Source organism: Eutrema salsugineum, unplaced genomic scaffold (assembly GCF_000478725.1).
Source record: "Eutrema salsugineum unplaced genomic scaffold, Eutsalg1_0 scaffold_1, whole genome shotgun sequence".
NCBI lineage: Eukaryota > Viridiplantae > Streptophyta > Magnoliopsida > Brassicales > Brassicaceae > Eutrema > Eutrema salsugineum.
Genome location: NW_006256909.1, coordinates 5,116,720 through 5,133,775, shown reverse-complemented (window position 1 = coordinate 5,133,775; position 17,056 = coordinate 5,116,720). Strand labels below are relative to the sequence as shown.

The window sequence follows — 17,056 nt, the reverse complement described above, 5'->3', positions numbered from 1 at the left end:
TTCGTCTCGATTCGATCCGAAAAATCCGGATATCCGTAATTTTATGGAGCAAAGCAAATAATAAAATTTAATATCCGTTAAAAACGGAGCAAATCACAAATATTAAAAAAAATTAAGACGGATATCCGCTCCGCTCCGGTATAAATATATATGTATATAAAAATAGATAATAATTCATATAAAGTGTATAATTATTATATATATATGTAATTTTTGTGAATTTTTGTTTATAAATTTGATTATTATAAATATTAAACTTAATAAGTTAAGAAAAAAATATTTTTTAAAGAAAATATTGACATTTTTAGCTAAATTTTGAATTTTTTTAAATTTTATTTTAAATATATTACTATTTAAATATTTTTATAGGGCGGATCGAAATATCCAGCAAATATTGAAATTTTTGGCGGATATCCGAAAAACGAATATCCGAATAATTACGGAGCGGATACGGATCAAAAAGTGATTATCTGGACGGAGCGGAGCGGATCACGGATATCCCAAAATCCAGGATATCCGCTCCGCGCCCACCCCTACATGTAACAAATAAGTAAAATGCGGTATAAAACCCCCTCCAAAACTCTCTTGTGCTAGAAGTGTTATCATAAAGGGCCAAGGTTTATAAATTTCTAAAACTCAAGCCCATTAAATTTTATAAAATAAACCCAAGAAGAATAATTAATTGTTTCGAGTCAATAATAATAAGTTCGCCTCCCATCCGCAAACCTTTTTGCCTTTTTGGGATCAACTAGGTGGAAAGATGTTGACAACATTATTTCATTTTCTTTTCTTTTTTGTTTCAATATGGATTGTGTTTGAATACCAATAGATATTTCAAACACTAATACAAATCGATATGGTAAAATAACTAAATATCCAAATCTTGGGAAAGATGTTGACAAGTACAAGTTTTCTTCCGTTTTTATATATCTAATAATGCATATGGTTCCTAGACAACACTACTCTCTTATTATGTAGTATTAAAATAATGAGTTCCTCGAATTCAAAAATATACATATATACTTATACAATATGGCATTGGGGTTTGAGCGCATTGCAGAATACCTAACAGACATAGATGTCAATGACGTCGTCGTCATGTACTTGGTTACTAGTTGTTTTAGACAAGTAGTTTGATTAAACTTGTTTTTCAATTAAAGACCCAGACTTTTATATATTTATTAATCCTTTTTAGCCATTGGTGGGGAAAAATGACTCGGTAACCGATGAATCCTGAGGAAAGAGAATAGCCCAAGAATTTGCAGAACCTCCAAGAAAAGGAAGAGAAAGTAACCAAAAAAAAAAAAGAAAAAATCTGCAAATCAAGAGTGTGAAGAAGAAGTACAAGGCAAAATAAGAGTTATGACATTATAAAATCAAAGAGGACCTGAAACACTTGACACACCCTATTCCTCAACCTCTTCTTCTTCTTCTTTTCTCTTGTGTCTTGTCAAACAAAGCTCTCTCTCTCTCACCCACCGCTTCTACTCTGCTCTTATCGACCATAGACATTCTCTATCTCTCTCTCTCCCATATCTCTGCACTGTTATATATATGTAGGTTATATGTATATTGACACTATTGATACTAAATAAAATAATATGTATAGTCGTATAGAGTCCCATGCCCCACGAGTTTTGTTTTGTTGGCCAGCTAATTTTGCATCCGCCAAAATAAAAACTCCCTTCTTTTGTATAAGAGTTTCTAACCCCAAAAATCTAAAGGCCAAAGGCGCTCTCTTTCCTACTTATTTCTCTCTCTCTCTCTCTCTCTTCTCCCGAAAAGCCCCTTAATAAGCTTTGATATCAGATCTCTCTCTCCGCTTTTGAGATGCGTGCTCCTTTAGGGCTTTCCTTTTATACCCCAAAACGAGGCCTTTCCTTCTCTCATCTAACCCTTTCCTCTTCTCTCTCTCCTTTTTCTCATACGCTATAAGGAAGGAATCCAGAGAGAAGAGAAGAGAGTTTGTGTGTGTGAGTGAGAGAGATGGCGAATGTGGAAGAGATACAATGTGGGTCGATGCTGTTCAAGCAAGAGGAGCTGCAAGAGATGAGTGGGGTCAATGTTGGAGGCGATTATGTTGAGGTGATGTGTGGTTGTACCAGCCACCGATACGGCGACGCCATTGCTAGACTTAGGGTTTTCCCCAACGGCGATCTCGAAATCACCTGCGAATGCACGCCCGGCTGCGACGAAGGTCTCTCTCTCTCTCTCTCTTTCTCACGTCTTTCTGATGCTTTTTGGCAAAATGGGTTTTGATTTGTGTGCATGTTACATGTGAATGTGTGTGAGATTAAACGTTGATACCTCTCGCTTTCTCTTGCTCAACTCTCGAGATGTCTTCCACTATTTAAGGCAACCAAGGTTTTGTTGTTGTATGTTGTTTCTTTAGTTGGTGTGGCCTTTTTCTCTAGCTCTTCGTTTTCACTCTGATCTTTTGCTTTACTGGGTTGTCTCTGCTTAGCAGATATTACATTGGACTAGCAAGCTTAAGTCTTTAGCATGATAACATCTTTACATCAAGACTGTATTTTTCTTTCTTACATCAAGACTAGCTACCATGTGTTTTGATATTGTTGAATCACCTTCACGTTCAATCTCTTAATGTATGCTAGATCCATCCTTGCAGAAAAAGAAATGACTTGATTTGCTTCATTGTAATGCCTAGGCTTTTCGTATCTGTAATGATAATGGGTCTATTCGTTAGTGGCCAAAGTGGTAGCTTTATTGACATATGATATTTCTCACTTAGTGGTACGTGTATATTCTTGATATCAAAGTTTGATGCAACCTCTTTCTTGTAGCATCTTGTATCTACCAGTACCATCTCTAGCTCTTTGGTATAGATGCACATTTGAAGCTCTCTTTGAAAAAGTGATCTGACCTGAAAAGTTTTGAGTGTAGACAAGTTAACACCAGCTGCGTTCGAGAAGCATTCCGGCAGAGAAACGGCTAGGAAATGGAAAAACAATGTGTGGGTTATCATTGGAGGCGAAAAGGTTCCATTGTCAAAGACAGTGCTGCTCAAATACTACAATGAAGCCTTAAAGAAGTGCAGCAGATCAAACAGATCACAAGGTGGCAAAGTTTTCCACAGAGATGAGTTTGTAGGGTGCAACGAATGTGGTAAGGAGAGGAGGTTCAGGTTGAGGAGCAGAGAAGAATGCCGCTTGCACCACAACGCAATGGCGGATCCAAACTGGAAATGCTCAGAATTTCCATACGACAAGTATGCTTTTGTTTCATTGTCCTTGAGTTGAAGTTGAGGAAGATTATGCAAAATTGATAATTAAATGGTGGTTGCAGGATAACATGTGAGGCAGAAGAAGAAAGAGGAAGCAGGAGAGTGTACAGAGGCTGCACACGTTCACCGACTTGCAAGGGCTGTACTTCCTGCGTCTGCTTTGGCTGCGAGTTATGCCGTTTCTCTGATTGTTCCTGCCAGACTTGTGTCGACTTCACCAGCAATGTCAAAGCTTGAAGAAACCCATCAAATGGAGTCCCCTAAGAAAAATGCCTCAGAGACCTGGATGCATTTAAGACTTTATTCTAAAATTCTGAAACTGTTATATCTATAATCTATAGGTCGTTAAATGGATGGAGCAAATGATAATAATAATTAAAAAAAAGAAGTGAAAAAGTGGATTTCCTAGACGAACATGCAGACGAGCATGCCTCAGTTAGTGCATGTCTTGATTTTTGGCTAGTGGCAGAGAAAAACTAAAAAGAATTGTTAAGTAAAAAAGTTTGTTTCTTTATTTTATTAGCTGTGGACAGCTTTGAAAGAGACGAAGATGTCAATGGCACAGCTACTACGGTCTGTGATTTAGGAGATGGGACAGGGAAAGTGACATATTTTTCTTACTACCCAAAAAAAGCCTCAGCTAATTAGAACACTGTTTAAATGGAAAATGATGCATACTTATATTATAAACAATCAAAAGGCAAGTCGTCACGAGATAGAGAGGATGATGAGATTCTATAAGTTTTAAATTGAAAAAACATTAAACGAAATTGTATCTAAACGCTTATTTTTCAAAGATAGCTGCCAACAATAGATTCCGCGCTTCCTCGTTTCGATAGGTTTCTGCAAAGAGAAGATATGAAAATAAAAAAAGGGTGAGCGAAGAAAAAAAAAAAGGATGATGCAAAATGACCGTATAGAGAACCAAATATACCTCTTACTGTGTCACTGTTGAAGAATTTGTAACCTCCATAGCAAAACAGACCAGAACCAATAAGCATAAACTGCATGTGTAGAATCATGAATCAGTCATTCATATAACATGTTTCTTTCTCTTCCCCACTATGAATACGTAAGAAACTATTATACAAAAATTCATACTTGTTCATCTTTCCAGTTTCCAGGGTTCATGGGATCTTTCCAGAAGTTAACCTTGGCATCTCCATGATTACCTGCACAAATTAAATATAACCAACAATTCATATATTGGAAGAACAGATAAAAATAGCCATCTTCCCAAAGTTTAAACCTTTCCATTGTTAAAGAAAATGATCTGATAAACGTGAAACATCTGAATAGGGATTCCAAAGCAATCGCAAAGAGAGAGAGAAAGAGAGTGCTACAAGCAGCACTGGCGAGACCACGACGCTGAGCAATAGAGGCGGCTTGAGATTGGACCTTCGCAGATTGAATCTTCTGAGCTAAGCTCATGGCAGGTCGAACGAGGAGACATCGAGTCTGATTTCGTGTTCTCCGATCAAGGGAAAGAGATGATTAAGTGAAAGACGAACAGAGGGCGCCTGATTAAGGAGAAGACCAAAAGAGGACTCTTTTTTATACCTAATTGGGCACGAAACGGCGTCGCATTAACTCTTTGGAGCTGAAGCGAATTCTTTTTTTTTTTTATAATGTTATTTTTTTCGTATGTGAAAAATGTGCACAAGAGACGCAGAAGCCCTTTGGGATCAAAAATGTGTTGATTCACGAAGCAGCACATCGTCTTCTCCTTTTAAACCAAAATTCATTTCTTATGGATTACAAAACTCAAGCCAACATCCACAACAAATGCAAGGGAAACATTGTCTTTCCTCTATATCAAACTACATTAACCAACTATGAAATCCGCTGATCCCTTCAGAGTCTTTCTCGCGCGCCAATACACACCATTGGCTGTCTCTGACGTTCCCAGCTGCAATAATCACCAGAAGAAAAAAAAAACATGGTCAGTAGAGCCACTTGAAATTTAAGTCATAGATTTTGTGTATCTCTAGCCATGGTGTCAAGAATCCGCCTTACCTTCGTCTCCAATGAGTAGTAATCCTTCCACAGCTCCACGTCTTGACTATAACTTGCAACTGCAGAATCGTAAAGCTTCCGGGCATTCCTGAGACTATCTTTATCACCTTGTGATGCAAGTTTGGTCTCTATTTCAATGCAATCTTTGTATAGAACAAGACCTGGACGGGGAAGAGCCACGAACCTGCAAATTTAGGGTAATATTGGTGAGAATAGTGTGACATGTGTGACTCCAGGGAAAGAAAGAAAGTAGTAATTCACCTCTTGTATATCTCCCTTGCATTGTGGATCCCTTTTTTTTCAAGAACAAATTTTACCACTACGGAAGCGAGACAAAACTCATGGTCGCTCCCATTATTGCCTTTGGCTACCGATAGGATGGACATCTCTACAAGCTTATCAAAATAAGTTCTCTGATGAGCATAGAACTCAAAAGCCTGTGATAACATACAATTATTTTTATCAGTTTTGAGCTTATATATCAAGAAAATAGGGTAGTGTATAGAAAATATATTAGTCACATACCATAAGCCATAAACTCTCAGATTCTGAGATCGGTACATTCCTCAACGCATTTGAAAGGACCTCAAAAACTGACTGCAACTCTGCCTTAGTGGGAGAAGAGTTCGTTGAAAGTGATCCTATTTCAATGTAAACTCTTGAAAGCCACAACTTAGCTGATCCCGCAAATTTTCCAGAGGAAAGCTTTTCTGCTAGCTTCTGAGCTTCATGAGTCTTTCCCAGTTTCAAGTACAATGAAACATATTCACTAGCAAGCTCCTCGGTCAAACACCCGGTTCCATCAGCCTTTTGGTACACATTTATGAGATGTGAAATGCAATCCCCAGCCGGATTAAACGAAGCGGAAACGTCATCGTTGTTGTCGCCATTTGACCATGCAATAGTCTCCATTAAAAACTTTATATACATCTCAAACATAGAACTTGAAGTAACAGTTTGTAAAGCCTCTTCAAAAACCTGCATTCAGAAGACATGATTTAATACCTATCAGATATTGTACATTCCACTATTAAGCCTAAACAGTCCGACGTTATCAAACTAGGGAATTTCACTTCAATCAAGACTAAGAATAACTTTTTCTACGGATGTTCAGGACAACTATGGCTGCCAATTTCTTTAACAGACTTGAGCATTAAAGAATACTATCCCGTAGTTATAAGCATACGCATAAATCTCAAATTGATTTTTACCTGAATAGCCTTTTGCAATTGAGGATTCGCAAACTCTACGCCCGTCTCTTTGCTAATACAACCACACATTTCATGTCTTGCAAGCCAATTCCAGTATTCAGGATCCTTGTAAAAATCACGCTTCAGGTCACTTAGAATCGTATTGCGGATTTCATCTGAATGCGCCAAATCTGTTGCCTCTAGGATTTCCAAAAAACGCTTCCTCAATTCAAAACTAGACGGAAGAGCCTCAACGGCTCCACTATAAATGGCCTGAAGAACATTAGACCCTTTTTCTCGAAAGACATCAACTTTCTCACTCACATCCTCAACATCTTCCACATCAGAGTCGTCATTTCCTTCTTTCTCATCTAGCGACATAAACAGCTCTTTATTCTCATCTTTCCATTTTTCATCCTCGACGTTTTTCTTGTCACGCACCAAACTTCCTTTATCTTCACCGAGTGCAACTCTACGAGTTTTAAGCTTATTAAGGTAGGTGAGTTCCATCCGCAGATACTCCACCCACAAGTCTTCAGAGTTTGGACACACTCTCAAACCATTCTGCATAAGAGCACGAGCTGCAGCAACATTCAAGTTTCGATCAAATTCCCACGCCGCAGCATGCATCCACACTGCAGGCACTTTAGGATGAAATCTTATAACTTGAGCCAAGACCTACACATGTAGATGATAAAAAACAACTCAATTTAAAAATCGAAACAAACCCAACAAAGAAGTAGAAAGGATCAATTCGAAAGCTTTTACCTTTTTCATTCTACCATTCCTCTTCTGTTTGCAGAACTCGATATACCTAAACCACAAATTGATATCGCCTTTATACCTCATGGTCGCAAGCCTATAAATCTCCACAATCTTTTGCACACCGGCGAAATCAGAAATCGACTTCTTCTTTTTCTTCTCAGAATGACGCGACACCGCCTTCCTCCGCAAGCTTCGCAGCTCATCAAGCTGTGACTCGTAGTCAATGTAGGCTAAAAAGTCCTGTTTGAGTGGGCTCGGCCGCTTTAGCCGGTACTCGAACTTACGGCGCTGCTTAACGATCTCTCGAATCTCTGCATTCGTGAAGATTCCTCTACGTTCTAGGTCATCAAAGTCTTCAACCATCCGCTCGAGGCGGTACTGAACAACGTCCGCCATTGCTAGTTGCTGCTTACTCTGTTTCGGCGGGGACTTCAGCGGTTAGGGCAACTCTTAATACTTGGTTCTTTTTAATGGGCCGTTAAAAAAAGCCCATTTTTGTTTATATGTTCTCTGGTTTTTAACGGCCCATTGTTAACTATCGCTAAAGCTATTTGTTGTTCTCGGAAAACAGAGAAAGCTTGCAGGACGACGATGGCGCTCTTCGCTCTCTCGTCATCTCTTTCTTCCTCTTCCTTCTGCCGTAATTCTCGGATTCCTTCTATACGTTTCTCTCCTGTGTCCCGTGTTTCTCATCCTAATGTTTATAAGCCAACATTTGCTCCGCAAAAGTGTTTCAATTCCGGCGCGAGCCTCCATGGTTTTGGGGTTCCGGGTAAGTTTCCGAGTGTTAGGCTTAGGGTTTCGACGAGGTGCGAGAAAGAAGATGCACAGAACGGTGAGATAGAGGATGAGGCGGAGCTATTTGCGAGGCGAGAGAGCACGATGCCGGATAGATTCAGACACTTGACCAAAGAAGCTCCGGACAGTCCTATTAGATGGCCCTGGTTTTTCGGTACGTTTCCGTGTTGGCTTATGTCTTAGTTTTGAGGGGCGTTGTGTCAATAATTTTAGTCTTAGTTGGTGATTGATAACAACGCAAATGAACAGAATGGTCAAATTTCTGGATCTCAAATTTCGTATTGATGCTGTTTTTGTTCTTAATTTCTGACTTTTGAGTTTGATTACCTCTTGTGTCCTCTCTGAGTTTGTAAATGTTGTTGTTTTACATTTTTTTAAATTGTTTCAGTTGTGTCTATACCTTGTTGCGTAGTTGGAATAAGGAATATATCCATCGAGTAACATGAATGATCTTTTGATAGATTAAATAACATTATGAGTCTTCTGTTGCAGCATTGGGATTTCTCGTGTATGCGTGGAGAGCAGTCTTGTTTGAACTATCCAACTGGAGAAAGGCGACTTTCGCCATCATTGGATTTCTTGGAGACCTTTCAAAGTTCGCATTGGCCCTCGTCTTCCACTTTATAGGTGATCCCATCACTTCTCTTATCGCTCTCATAGAGACTGCAACCTACAGTATCCGGGCGTTCTACTCCGGGATTGTGGCTTACACGCCAGTGAGAGAGTTAACCACGGTGATCCTTCTTGCATCCTCTGTGCTTGCAATAGGAGAAGCAGTTTCACCAAACTCGATCACCAAGCAGCCGTATGTTGTAACTCTTGCGGGTCTCTTGGGGTATGCAGCTGTGCAGAGTTACATCTCTGAGCCGTTCTTCTGGACTGTCTTGGTTGGTCTGTATGGATACTCTCGGTTGATAAAGAAGAGAGACGATGTAACATCGGCGCTTCCTTCTGCAGCTGTTCTTGCAGGAGTAGGGGAGCCATGGGTTAGAGTGGTGGCCATCACAGGGTATCTGGCTCTAGCCATGTATCACAATTCAACTAAGACCTCAGAAGAAGAAGAAGGACAGAGCTTAAGGAGGGCACCACCAATTCCGTTGTTGGCTGCAGCCTTGGCCATTGGCGTCCGGCTTGCTGCAAAATGGGCTGGTTACAGACACTTGACTTGGATGATTGTTTGATTCTCCGCTCGGTTGTTTCTGGAAAAATAAAATAAAATTTTGAGACCAACAAAAGTAGTTTGTGTTGTACTTGTAGCTCACCCCCCATGTATTAAGGGTCCAACTGGTGACCATAACTGAAGAAAGGAATGATAGGGAATATGATATTCCTTTCCATTCCCAAATATTTTTACCATTTAAATGGAATTTTTATTACACATAATTCCTCTCTATTCCTTCTTATAGGAGGAATTATAGAACAAATATATTCCTTATTAAATTTGATAGGGAATAGGGAATGATAAGGAAATAATAAATAATGGTAAAAATATATTGTTTGACATCAATTTAATGTGAATTTGTTCCATTTTTTGTTCTTGTTTTTTAGTTACCATTTATTATGATAATTTGTTCCATTCCTTCTCTACATTGATTCCTTATATTTTTTTCCCTATGATTCCTTTTATTCTTTTTCCTTATCATTCCTGTTATTCTCCAAATAGTCACCAGTTGGACCCTAAGAGAATTTCTGATACAGACCAAAAACACACTTTCTTCTGCTGTTTGGAGACTAGTATTACACATGTAGTCTCTTAATTACGGTCCAATCAGCCCATTTAGAGAATTTAATGGGTCGGAGAAGTCCAAATAGACTTCGGCCATTTAAACTTACATCTATTAGGGCATTACAAGGACCCTATATAATGGAGTCACCTTCCTCTTTCATTACATCTGATCTCACTCTTCAGCTTATTGTTTCGTTTTACAGAGTTTAGATTTTGTTATGGTTTTTGGTTGCGCTGGTGATTTTTTGTTATTTGTTGGTTTTGCTGGAGAAAGGATGCGTTTTTGTTTTTTAATGCCTCACTCACCTTTAGCTTATTTTCGAGAATACTCAACGAAAATAAATGCTAGTCATCGAGGCAAATATTGAATCGCGGTGTGTAAACGTGGAGGCAGACTTGTTTATCATATAGTTTAGCTTCTAAAATTATCCGCTAAACCACTTGTTTTCGTATCTACCTTGAAGTTTTTGTTTTTTCGTTTTTATTCAGATCTGGATTCGTTTGAGATTGCCGAATTATTAACAGAATCATTTGGAACATAATTAAGAGTGGCATGTTCTAAAGCTGGTTGAAAAAGATGTCTTATCCGATATGAAATGGGTCGATGGCTAAATTAACGAAAGAGAGGACAACTTGAAGTCGTTGTATTTACAATTGCGACTCTAGTGAGCTTTTGATGTGCATTAATTTAAAAACTGTGCCTTTTCCAAATCTCGCTCTGCCAGAAAAGTAAAAGTTGAAAACTTTAATTTTGTGGACAAACTTGAATCTATGCCCACTTTTTTTTTGAATCTATGCCCACTTTCCTTCGAAAAGACATGGTCATATTGTTTACTCCGTGATTCTGAAGGTCTCCGAAGTTATTAATATATATATTGCTTCTCGAAAGTAATGTAAAATCACAGATAATGCCATGTTCTTGTCCTGTAGCTCCTAAACCAATCCAGGAATTAGATTTTTAATCAAATCGAGTTCCACATGACACATGATGCTAGCAATTACCAATTTTTGAAATGATCAATTAGCAGAAAAAAATTGACTTGCATCCAGCACATCTGGAGACACTACTTGCGTTTATAAATAATGAAAGACTTTGCGTTGCTTCTGATCCACAAGTAATAGTCACTCCTAAAGCTAATTAACTAATAACTTGAACTTGGTCAGAGCTTCCCAGATCTTGTACTTTTCGCTCCCAGAATCAACCCTCTTTTTCCTCAGGCTTCCCACCAAAATGACATTTCTTTCCTCTCTCGGAAGAGCGTCTCGATCTTCCCCACTTGCATCTAAGCTCCTTCTTCTTGGCACTCTCAGGTTTCACCGCGTTCGATGTTCACTCTTTTAATCGGTTTCCAAAAGTCGGGACCTTTAAAGTTATAACCTTTAGTGTTTCGACTTCGACCTTCTTGTCTGATTGACCTGTTTCTGCAAATTTATTGCTTTTTCTTGACTTGGAGTTCATGTTGTGCTCTTGGCGCCATTTTTATCTGCACCTTGAAAACGATAACTTTCTGGATTAGCTTATTGAGAGTTTGTGTATTTTATACAATATTTGCAGCGGCGGGAGTTTAGTGGCGTACTCAGATTCTAACGCAGAAGCGAACAAAACGCAGCAGCAGCAGAAGAAGAAAGTGGTCGTACTCGGCACTGGATGGGCTGGAATAAGCTTCCTTAAAGATCTTGACATATCTTCCTACGATGTTCAGGTTGTTTCTCCGCAGAACTACTTTGCCTTTACGCCATTGTTACCCAGTGTCACTTGTGGAACTGTTGAAGCTAGAAGCATTGTTGAGTCTGTCCGTAATATAACAAAGAAGGTATCTTGTATTTCTTCTCTTTCAAACTCTACATACAGGCATAATCATCACCTGCTAACTTTATAACCTTGTTGTGTTGGCAGAAAAATGGGGAAATTGAATTGTGGGAAGCAGATTGTGTTAAGATCGATCCACCCAACAACAAGGTTCAATGTCAACCAGTTTTCAAGGATGATCCTGAAGCAAGCCAAGAGTTTTCCCTTGAATATGACTACTTGATCATAGCAGTGGGAGCACAAGTCAACACATTTGGCACTCCTGGTGTTCTTGAGAACTGCCATTTTCTTAAGGTAAGCTTTATGGTTTTAACTGTGAGGAATATCATTCTCCCAGTTTCCTACTTCATATCTTCAAAACGCATCCAGGAAGTAGAGGATGCACAGAGGATTCGTAGAGGAGTGATCGATTGCTTTGAAAAAGCAGTGCTTCCTGGTCTCACTGAGGAACAAAGAAGGACAAAGCTTCATTTCGTTATTGTGGGAGGAGGTCCTACTGGTGTGGAGTTTGCAGCTGAGCTACATGACTTTATTATAGAGGATGTCACCAAAATATACCCTTCAGTTAAAGATCTCGTGAAAATAACACTCATTCAATCTGGAGATCATATTTTGAATACGTATGTGTAAAACACAATGGAGTTTATCGCCACTTTCTTCATGCCATAATTGTGGAGTTTGACTAGTTGGTTGTTGTTATAGGTTTGATGAACGAATCAGTTCGTTTGCAGAAGAAAAGTTCTTGCGAGACGGTATTGATGTTCAAACGGGAATGCGTGTGATGTCTGTATCTGATAAAGATATATCTGTGAAAATCAAATCAAGTGGAGAAGTCGTGCGTATTCCTCATGGATTCATATTGTGGTCCACTGGAGTTGGAACTCGTCCAGTAATCAGTGACCTCATGGAGCAAGTTGGCCAAGGAGGCAGACGAGCCTTGGCTACCAACGAGTGGTTACTGGTGAAAGGATGTGAGAATGTGTATGCTCTTGGAGATTGTGCTTCCATAGCTCAACGCAAAATCATGGTATGTGAACCCATTATTAAACTGTTGATATTGTTCGCTTTATTTTCATACATACATGCTGAATCTTATCATGTTTTGCGATTGCTTTAGGAGGATATTGCGAATATATTTAAAGCTGCAGATGTGGATAACTCAGGAACCTTGACCGTGGAAGAATTACAAGACGTGGTTGATGATATCCTTGTGAGGTATCCGCAGGTTGAGCTCTACCTGAAAAGCAAGCATATGAGGAATATAAAAGATCTGCTGGCAGATTCGGAAGGAAATGCAAAGAAAGAAGTAGACATCGAGGAATTCAAATTGGCTCTCGCTGGGGTTGATTCACAGATGAAGAGCCTGCCTGCAACTGCTCAGGTACTTAGTGACTTCACTGATGCATTTAATCATGGGTTTTGTTGAAGAACTCAGCCTCAATGGTCTCCTTGTCTGCTTCGTATAGGTTGCTGCCCAGCAAGGTTCTTATCTTGCAAAATGCTTCAACAGGATGGAGCATTGTAAAGAGAATCCAGAAGGTCCTAAGCGCTTCAGAAGTGGCGGGCATCACCAGTTTCGCCCCTTCCAGTATGCGAAAACCTTATAAACTTAGGACCTTGCATCATCCTTCAAATATAAAGATGAAACATCGTTTGCTTGATGACAGGTACAAGCACTTTGGACAATTTGCTCCATTGGGAGGAGACCAAGCAGCTGCGGAACTACCTGGAGACTGGGTTTCAGCTGGAAAAAGCACCCAGTGGCTCTGGTATTCTGTTTATGCCAGGTAAATACTGACAAACTGTATTATTCTCAAAAGTAAAATGCATAGAATCTAAGGGAGAAAAATATGAAACACAAATGATTTGGTGAATGAAGCAAGCAAGTTAGCTGGCGAACAAGAGCTCTGGTGGTGTCGGACTGGACAAGGAGGTACATATTCGGGAGGGATTCAAGCCGCATCTGAAGCCAATACTGCATTTTGTAATGTGTTCGTGAGATTGTTGTCTTCAGGGGAAACCAAGATTCAGTGTCTCTCTTTGTTGTGTGTTTTTGTTGTACAGTCCATAAAACTGTGTACTCCGTGTGATTATAATATAACATTCTTATTTGTGAGCGACAAAACAAAACTTTTTTGCAAGAATCTCTCTTCATGGGCTTCATTTACAGAAAATAACAAAACTCACAATCTTCATGTGTGTATTTAGACATTAAGCATCCCAACAAAGATGCACATACATTCTTGCATGCTTTACACTCCAGATGCAAGCATAGAACAAATCGAAACAAAACCAAATTCACAACAAGAGTTGTGGTTTCTTTACTCAAAATGATAACTGGGTCATTCATTCTTCAAACCTCAGAAGCTGGCAAAAGGTGAAATTACGATTCTTGCTTTCCAATTCCGCAACTCTTTTGGCAGCACCTGAATCACGAGGGCTCTCTCCTAAACGGCGTAGAGTTCTGATCTTAGGCAGCTCCTTACCTATAGGAGTCTCATCGTTCACACCACTGCTATACAGATCCACTTCACTTGGAATCTCCCATCTCTTCTTCACTCTACCCTGGCTCTTGCTACTTTCATCAGAAGCTCTTCTCTTCTCCGACCTGTGATTCTCTTTCTCTTCGTTCTCAGGCAACGACCTTTTCCTAATATCTTTCTCCGCCGTCTGCGTTTTGTTCATCTGACTGTACCTGCTAGCCACCACTCTTCCTGGTTTCAATGGTTTCCTTAAAGCACCGTTCTTTTCCTCGTCTTTGAACAGCCTCTTTGGTTGGATTGTTGAGAGAACACCTTCTTCTTTCCTCACAGCTCTCTTTGACCCCACCGTCGTCGCTGCTTGCTTCTGAGCCACCGTGATTTTCGATGCAGCTTTGCGAGATCTCGGGCTCAGGCTCAAACTCGTTCGACCCCTAGATTTCGTCACTTTCCTCTCCTCGATGCCAGGAAGCTTAAAGAAACAAGACTTGCGTCGATTCTGAGCCGATTGAAGAGGAGTCACCGTTTCCGATTTCTTCGCAGCAGAGAATATCTCCCCTGGTCCCAAACTAACACCTCTGCGAGTGGTGGCTCTTGATTTGGAACCTGTGAAAGACGAATCGTCGAATTTGACTGACTGTTTCTGAGATTCCATGAACTTAGCCGGAACGATTCTTCCTCTTATAGTAATGCTTCTTGCGGTTTGCTCAGCCTTCTCTAATCGGAGCGATTCCAATCTGGTCGATAAACGGCCGATGTCCTTTTCTACCTCTTCGATCTCTGCATCAATATCACGTTCTTCACGCCTTTTCATCTGATCCGCGACGGATTTGGATTTCACGGTCTTGGATTTTTCCGACGGAGCTTCACACAAGGCCCTCGGTTGCTTTTCCTGAGCATTATTACCGGAGCGAATCGAATCGGTGGTGAAAGAGACTGAGGATTTGAGCGAGGAGGAAACCGAAATTGGGATCTGATTGTCCATGCTACAATCGGAATCGAACGATTCGTTGATGAAATCGGGAGGGAGGTTAGACCAAGAAGGTTCGATTGCGGAAGTAACATTGGAATCTCCATCATCGAAGGCAGCGTTGTTCCAGATCTGAAGGTTGGGAGCGTTGAGCGTCTCTGTATGCTCAATTGAAGACATTTTCAGAGCAATCGATCTCTTTGTACAAGAAAGTATGGATTGGGAGTGAATTGGGCTCTGAGGAGGGTGAAGAAGGAGTGAGTATTTCTTCAGGATTATTTGACCGTTGGAAGAGGAGACGTTACTCCATTCAGGGAGCGTCGTGAGATTTAGACCGTTGGATTAAGTTAGATACGCTCCGATTTTATTCAAAGCAAAGTTATGCTACATAAATCCACACATGGGCCAAAACCTAACACAACACTATATATTTGGGCCTTTGGCGCCTCACATAATTTGGGCCTACGAATATATAATCTCCGTTTGATCTGAGATGAAAGTGCATAAATTATGTTATTCTCTGTGTTTTTAAACCCGGACCGGACCGGCGGTCAGACCAGGTTGGACCACGAACCAAAAGTATAGTCGGATTGAGTTGAAAACCGGATTAAACCATCAAAAACCGGAAATTAAATAAATCAATAAACCGTATTTAAACGAATTCAACTAAAAAAACTTAAATCATGTTTTTTTTTACGTTTTTTAATAAATAACAAATCAATTTGTTTTTTGTTTAATTATTTTTACTTTAAAAATAGAAGATAAGGTTTCTAAATCATAACTCTTTTATATATTTTTTTAATTTATATACAATTATTTGAAAAAATTTTATCAAACCCGATTAAATCTGGTCTAACCATACTAACCCATAATCCAAAAACTCTAACCATACTAACCCATAATCCAAAAACTCTAATCCAAGAACTCTCCCGATTCGATCAGCGATCCGGTTTTAATAACTTATTCTTCTGGCAATTTGATATAGACATGATTCAATTATGGCAACCATAAGAAATTAATAACTTTATGGAGTGACTGACTTGTCTGGTCCCATTGGACAATGATGTTTTTGGAATCTTTTGGGATTATTATTATTTAATTTTAGTTGAGAATCAAATTCACTGTGGATAATGTCGAATTGGGTGGTAGATCACAATCAAGATTTCAGAAAATCGTTGATGAGAAGTTGGAAAAGCGACGATGTTCAGATATTGAAACAGAAACAGAGTTCTCATAAACGAACGCTTGCTTTTGGTCTTTATGAACATTTCTCTTCTAATATTCACATAGGAGACTAGAATACACCAAACTATATACAGTTATCATCGGAAAATCCAACTCGCTTTCTCCGACTCAGTGAGTCCTTTAACGAGTCAGCATCAATCCATCATCAACTGTGGATGGATAAGACCTTTAGATTTAGCCTTGGCTCCAGCAGTTGAGGTACATGACTTGGCGAAGAGATTCATCGGGAGTGGAAGAAGAGGAACGCCGTCTATCTTCAGAAGGAAGACCGTCGACGGGGACATCAGCGGCGGAGAGAGGGCGGAGATCGGAGGAAAGACGGCGTTGAAGGCGGTGAGCGGAACAGAGTCCGGTTTTCAACTTGACGCCGTGATCGGCGTTTCCTTGAACAGCCACAAACGACGCTGCCATCCAAACCTTGTTAAAATAACTCATCTTTTTTAGTATTAAAAATTGTTCTTAGATCTTCGAAAATGGAAGCTTTGAAGCTGTGTGTAAATTGGAGAGAGGTTAAGCAGATTCTTTGATTTCTTTGGAGGAAGAAGAAGTAGAAGGTGAGGTGAGTACTTATAGCAGAGGAAATATTGGCCTGAGGGTAAAATAGTAACTTAAGGAAGATCTAAAATAAACGATACCGTGTGGTATAGATAAGTGGAATCCAGGTTTTTGGAAGCAATACGAGATGTGGAGGGTTATCTCGTGCGCATGCAAAATCTCGGGAGAAATGGATGAGTAAGGAGGTATAGGAATTAGAAATAAACAAGTGGCGGCCAAAGAGGGTCCTATCCTCAAAGATGACTAGATGAGTCACC

General features: G+C 39.7%; 7 protein-coding genes across 10 annotated transcripts; 3 read left to right on the top strand and 4 right to left on the bottom strand.

Annotated features, from left to right (window-relative positions):
* The first annotated feature begins 1,785 nt into the window (after positions 1-1,785).
* On the top strand, positions 1,786-3,696 carry LOC18028913 (protein ULTRAPETALA 1). Its single transcript, XM_024149814.1, has 3 exons — positions 1,786-2,197; positions 2,905-3,229; positions 3,307-3,696. The coding sequence occupies exons 1-3, from the start codon at positions 1,987-1,989 to the stop codon at positions 3,479-3,481; spliced, it is 711 nt and encodes a 236-aa protein (XP_024005582.1). The 5' UTR covers positions 1,786-1,986; the 3' UTR covers positions 3,482-3,696.
* A 203-nt stretch (positions 3,697-3,899) lies between these two features.
* LOC112082257 lies at positions 3,900-4,770 on the bottom strand. 3 transcript variants are annotated; one of them, XM_024149870.1, is made up of 4 exons: positions 4,606-4,770; positions 4,346-4,416; positions 4,179-4,248; positions 3,900-4,087 (listed from the first exon to the last, which is right to left on the bottom strand). In XM_024149870.1, the coding sequence occupies exons 1-4, from the start codon at positions 4,673-4,675 to the stop codon at positions 4,029-4,031; spliced, it is 270 nt and encodes an 89-aa protein (XP_024005638.1). In that variant the 5' UTR covers positions 4,676-4,770; the 3' UTR covers positions 3,900-4,028. The 3 variants fall into 3 exon arrangements, with proteins under 3 accessions (XP_024005638.1, XP_024005637.1, XP_024005636.1); XM_024149869.1 differs by having other exon boundaries at positions 4,588-4,761; XM_024149868.1 differs by having other exon boundaries at positions 4,346-4,764.
* A 159-nt stretch (positions 4,771-4,929) lies between these two features.
* Positions 4,930-7,633, bottom strand: LOC18028912 (U3 small nucleolar RNA-associated protein 6 homolog). The gene is made up of 6 exons (XM_006412921.2): positions 7,219-7,633; positions 6,472-7,128; positions 5,786-6,238; positions 5,522-5,697; positions 5,261-5,444; positions 4,930-5,153 (listed from the first exon to the last, which is right to left on the bottom strand). The coding sequence occupies exons 1-6, from the start codon at positions 7,609-7,611 to the stop codon at positions 5,070-5,072; spliced, it is 1,947 nt and encodes a 648-aa protein (XP_006412984.1). The 5' UTR covers positions 7,612-7,633; the 3' UTR covers positions 4,930-5,069.
* Positions 7,634-7,782: 149 nt separating this feature from the next.
* Positions 7,783-9,744, top strand: LOC18028911. Of its 2 annotated transcripts, XR_002897118.1 has the most exons (3): positions 7,783-8,167; positions 8,506-9,290; positions 9,696-9,744. XR_002897118.1 is itself a non-coding variant. In XM_006412920.2 (2 exons), exons 1-2 carry the CDS (start codon positions 7,807-7,809, stop codon positions 9,192-9,194), a joined length of 1,050 nt encoding a protein of 349 aa, XP_006412983.1. In that variant the 5' UTR covers positions 7,783-7,806; the 3' UTR covers positions 9,195-9,387. The 2 variants fall into 2 exon arrangements, 1 of the variants encoding a protein (XP_006412983.1); XM_006412920.2 differs by lacking the exon at positions 9,696-9,744 and having other exon boundaries at positions 8,506-9,387.
* Positions 9,745-10,866: 1,122 nt separating this feature from the next.
* Positions 10,867-13,685, top strand: LOC18028910 (external alternative NAD(P)H-ubiquinone oxidoreductase B1, mitochondrial). Its single transcript, XM_006412919.2, has 9 exons — positions 10,867-11,050; positions 11,295-11,553; positions 11,637-11,843; positions 11,919-12,169; positions 12,252-12,576; positions 12,667-12,930; positions 13,016-13,137; positions 13,217-13,336; positions 13,429-13,685. The coding sequence occupies exons 1-9, from the start codon at positions 10,971-10,973 to the stop codon at positions 13,514-13,516; spliced, it is 1,716 nt and encodes a 571-aa protein (XP_006412982.1). The 5' UTR covers positions 10,867-10,970; the 3' UTR covers positions 13,517-13,685.
* Positions 13,686-13,701: 16 nt separating this feature from the next.
* Positions 13,702-15,294, bottom strand: LOC18028909. The gene has a single exon (XM_006412918.2). It carries the CDS (start codon positions 15,177-15,179, stop codon positions 13,896-13,898), a length of 1,284 nt encoding a protein of 427 aa, XP_006412981.1. The 5' UTR covers positions 15,180-15,294; the 3' UTR covers positions 13,702-13,895.
* Positions 15,295-16,205: 911 nt separating this feature from the next.
* LOC18028908 lies at positions 16,206-16,797 on the bottom strand. Its single transcript, XM_006412917.2, has one exon. It carries the CDS (start codon positions 16,677-16,679, stop codon positions 16,419-16,421), a length of 261 nt encoding a protein of 86 aa, XP_006412980.1. The 5' UTR covers positions 16,680-16,797; the 3' UTR covers positions 16,206-16,418.
* Positions 16,798-17,056: the final 259 nt, after the last annotated feature.

Excerpts from the sequence above, each read along its gene's own strand:
- LOC18028913 (XM_024149814.1), top strand. The coding sequence starts at position 1,987 with ATGGCGAATGTGGAAGAGATACAATGTGGGTCGATGCTGTTCAAGCAA. Across the intron at positions 2,198-2,904 it reads CACGCCCGGCTGCGACGAAG|ACAAGTTAACACCAGCTGCG; the intron begins GTCTCTCTCTCT and ends TTTTGAGTGTAG. Across the intron at positions 3,230-3,306 it reads TCAGAATTTCCATACGACAA|GATAACATGTGAGGCAGAAG; the intron begins GTATGCTTTTGT and ends TGGTGGTTGCAG.
- LOC112082257 (XM_024149868.1), bottom strand. The coding sequence starts at position 4,675 with ATGAGCTTAGCTCAGAAGATTCAATCTGCGAAGGTCCAATCTCAAGCC. Across the intron at positions 4,249-4,345 it reads GAAACTGGAAAGATGAACAA|TTTATGCTTATTGGTTCTGG; the intron begins GTATGAATTTTT and ends CTACACATGCAG. Across the intron at positions 4,088-4,178 it reads CAACAGTGACACAGTAAGAG|AAACCTATCGAAACGAGGAA; the intron begins GTATATTTGGTT and ends TTCTCTTTGCAG.
- LOC18028912 (XM_006412921.2), bottom strand. The coding sequence starts at position 7,611 with ATGGCGGACGTTGTTCAGTACCGCCTCGAGCGGATGGTTGAAGACTTT. Across the intron at positions 7,129-7,218 it reads GGAATGGTAGAATGAAAAAG|GTCTTGGCTCAAGTTATAAG; the intron begins GTAAAAGCTTTC and ends CTACATGTGTAG. Across the intron at positions 5,445-5,521 it reads GCAAGGGAGATATACAAGAG|GTTCGTGGCTCTTCCCCGTC; the intron begins GTGAATTACTAC and ends CTAAATTTGCAG.
- LOC18028911 (XM_006412920.2), top strand. The coding sequence starts at position 7,807 with ATGGCGCTCTTCGCTCTCTCGTCATCTCTTTCTTCCTCTTCCTTCTGC. Across the intron at positions 8,168-8,505 it reads TAGATGGCCCTGGTTTTTCG|CATTGGGATTTCTCGTGTAT; the intron begins GTACGTTTCCGT and ends CTTCTGTTGCAG.
- LOC18028910 (XM_006412919.2), top strand. The coding sequence starts at position 10,971 with ATGACATTTCTTTCCTCTCTCGGAAGAGCGTCTCGATCTTCCCCACTT. Across the intron at positions 12,577-12,666 it reads TAGCTCAACGCAAAATCATG|GAGGATATTGCGAATATATT; the intron begins GTATGTGAACCC and ends CGATTGCTTTAG. Across the intron at positions 13,337-13,428 it reads TGGTATTCTGTTTATGCCAG|CAAGCAAGTTAGCTGGCGAA; the intron begins GTAAATACTGAC and ends TGGTGAATGAAG.
- LOC18028909 (XM_006412918.2), bottom strand. The coding sequence starts at position 15,179 with ATGTCTTCAATTGAGCATACAGAGACGCTCAACGCTCCCAACCTTCAG.
- LOC18028908 (XM_006412917.2), bottom strand. The coding sequence starts at position 16,679 with ATGAGTTATTTTAACAAGGTTTGGATGGCAGCGTCGTTTGTGGCTGTT.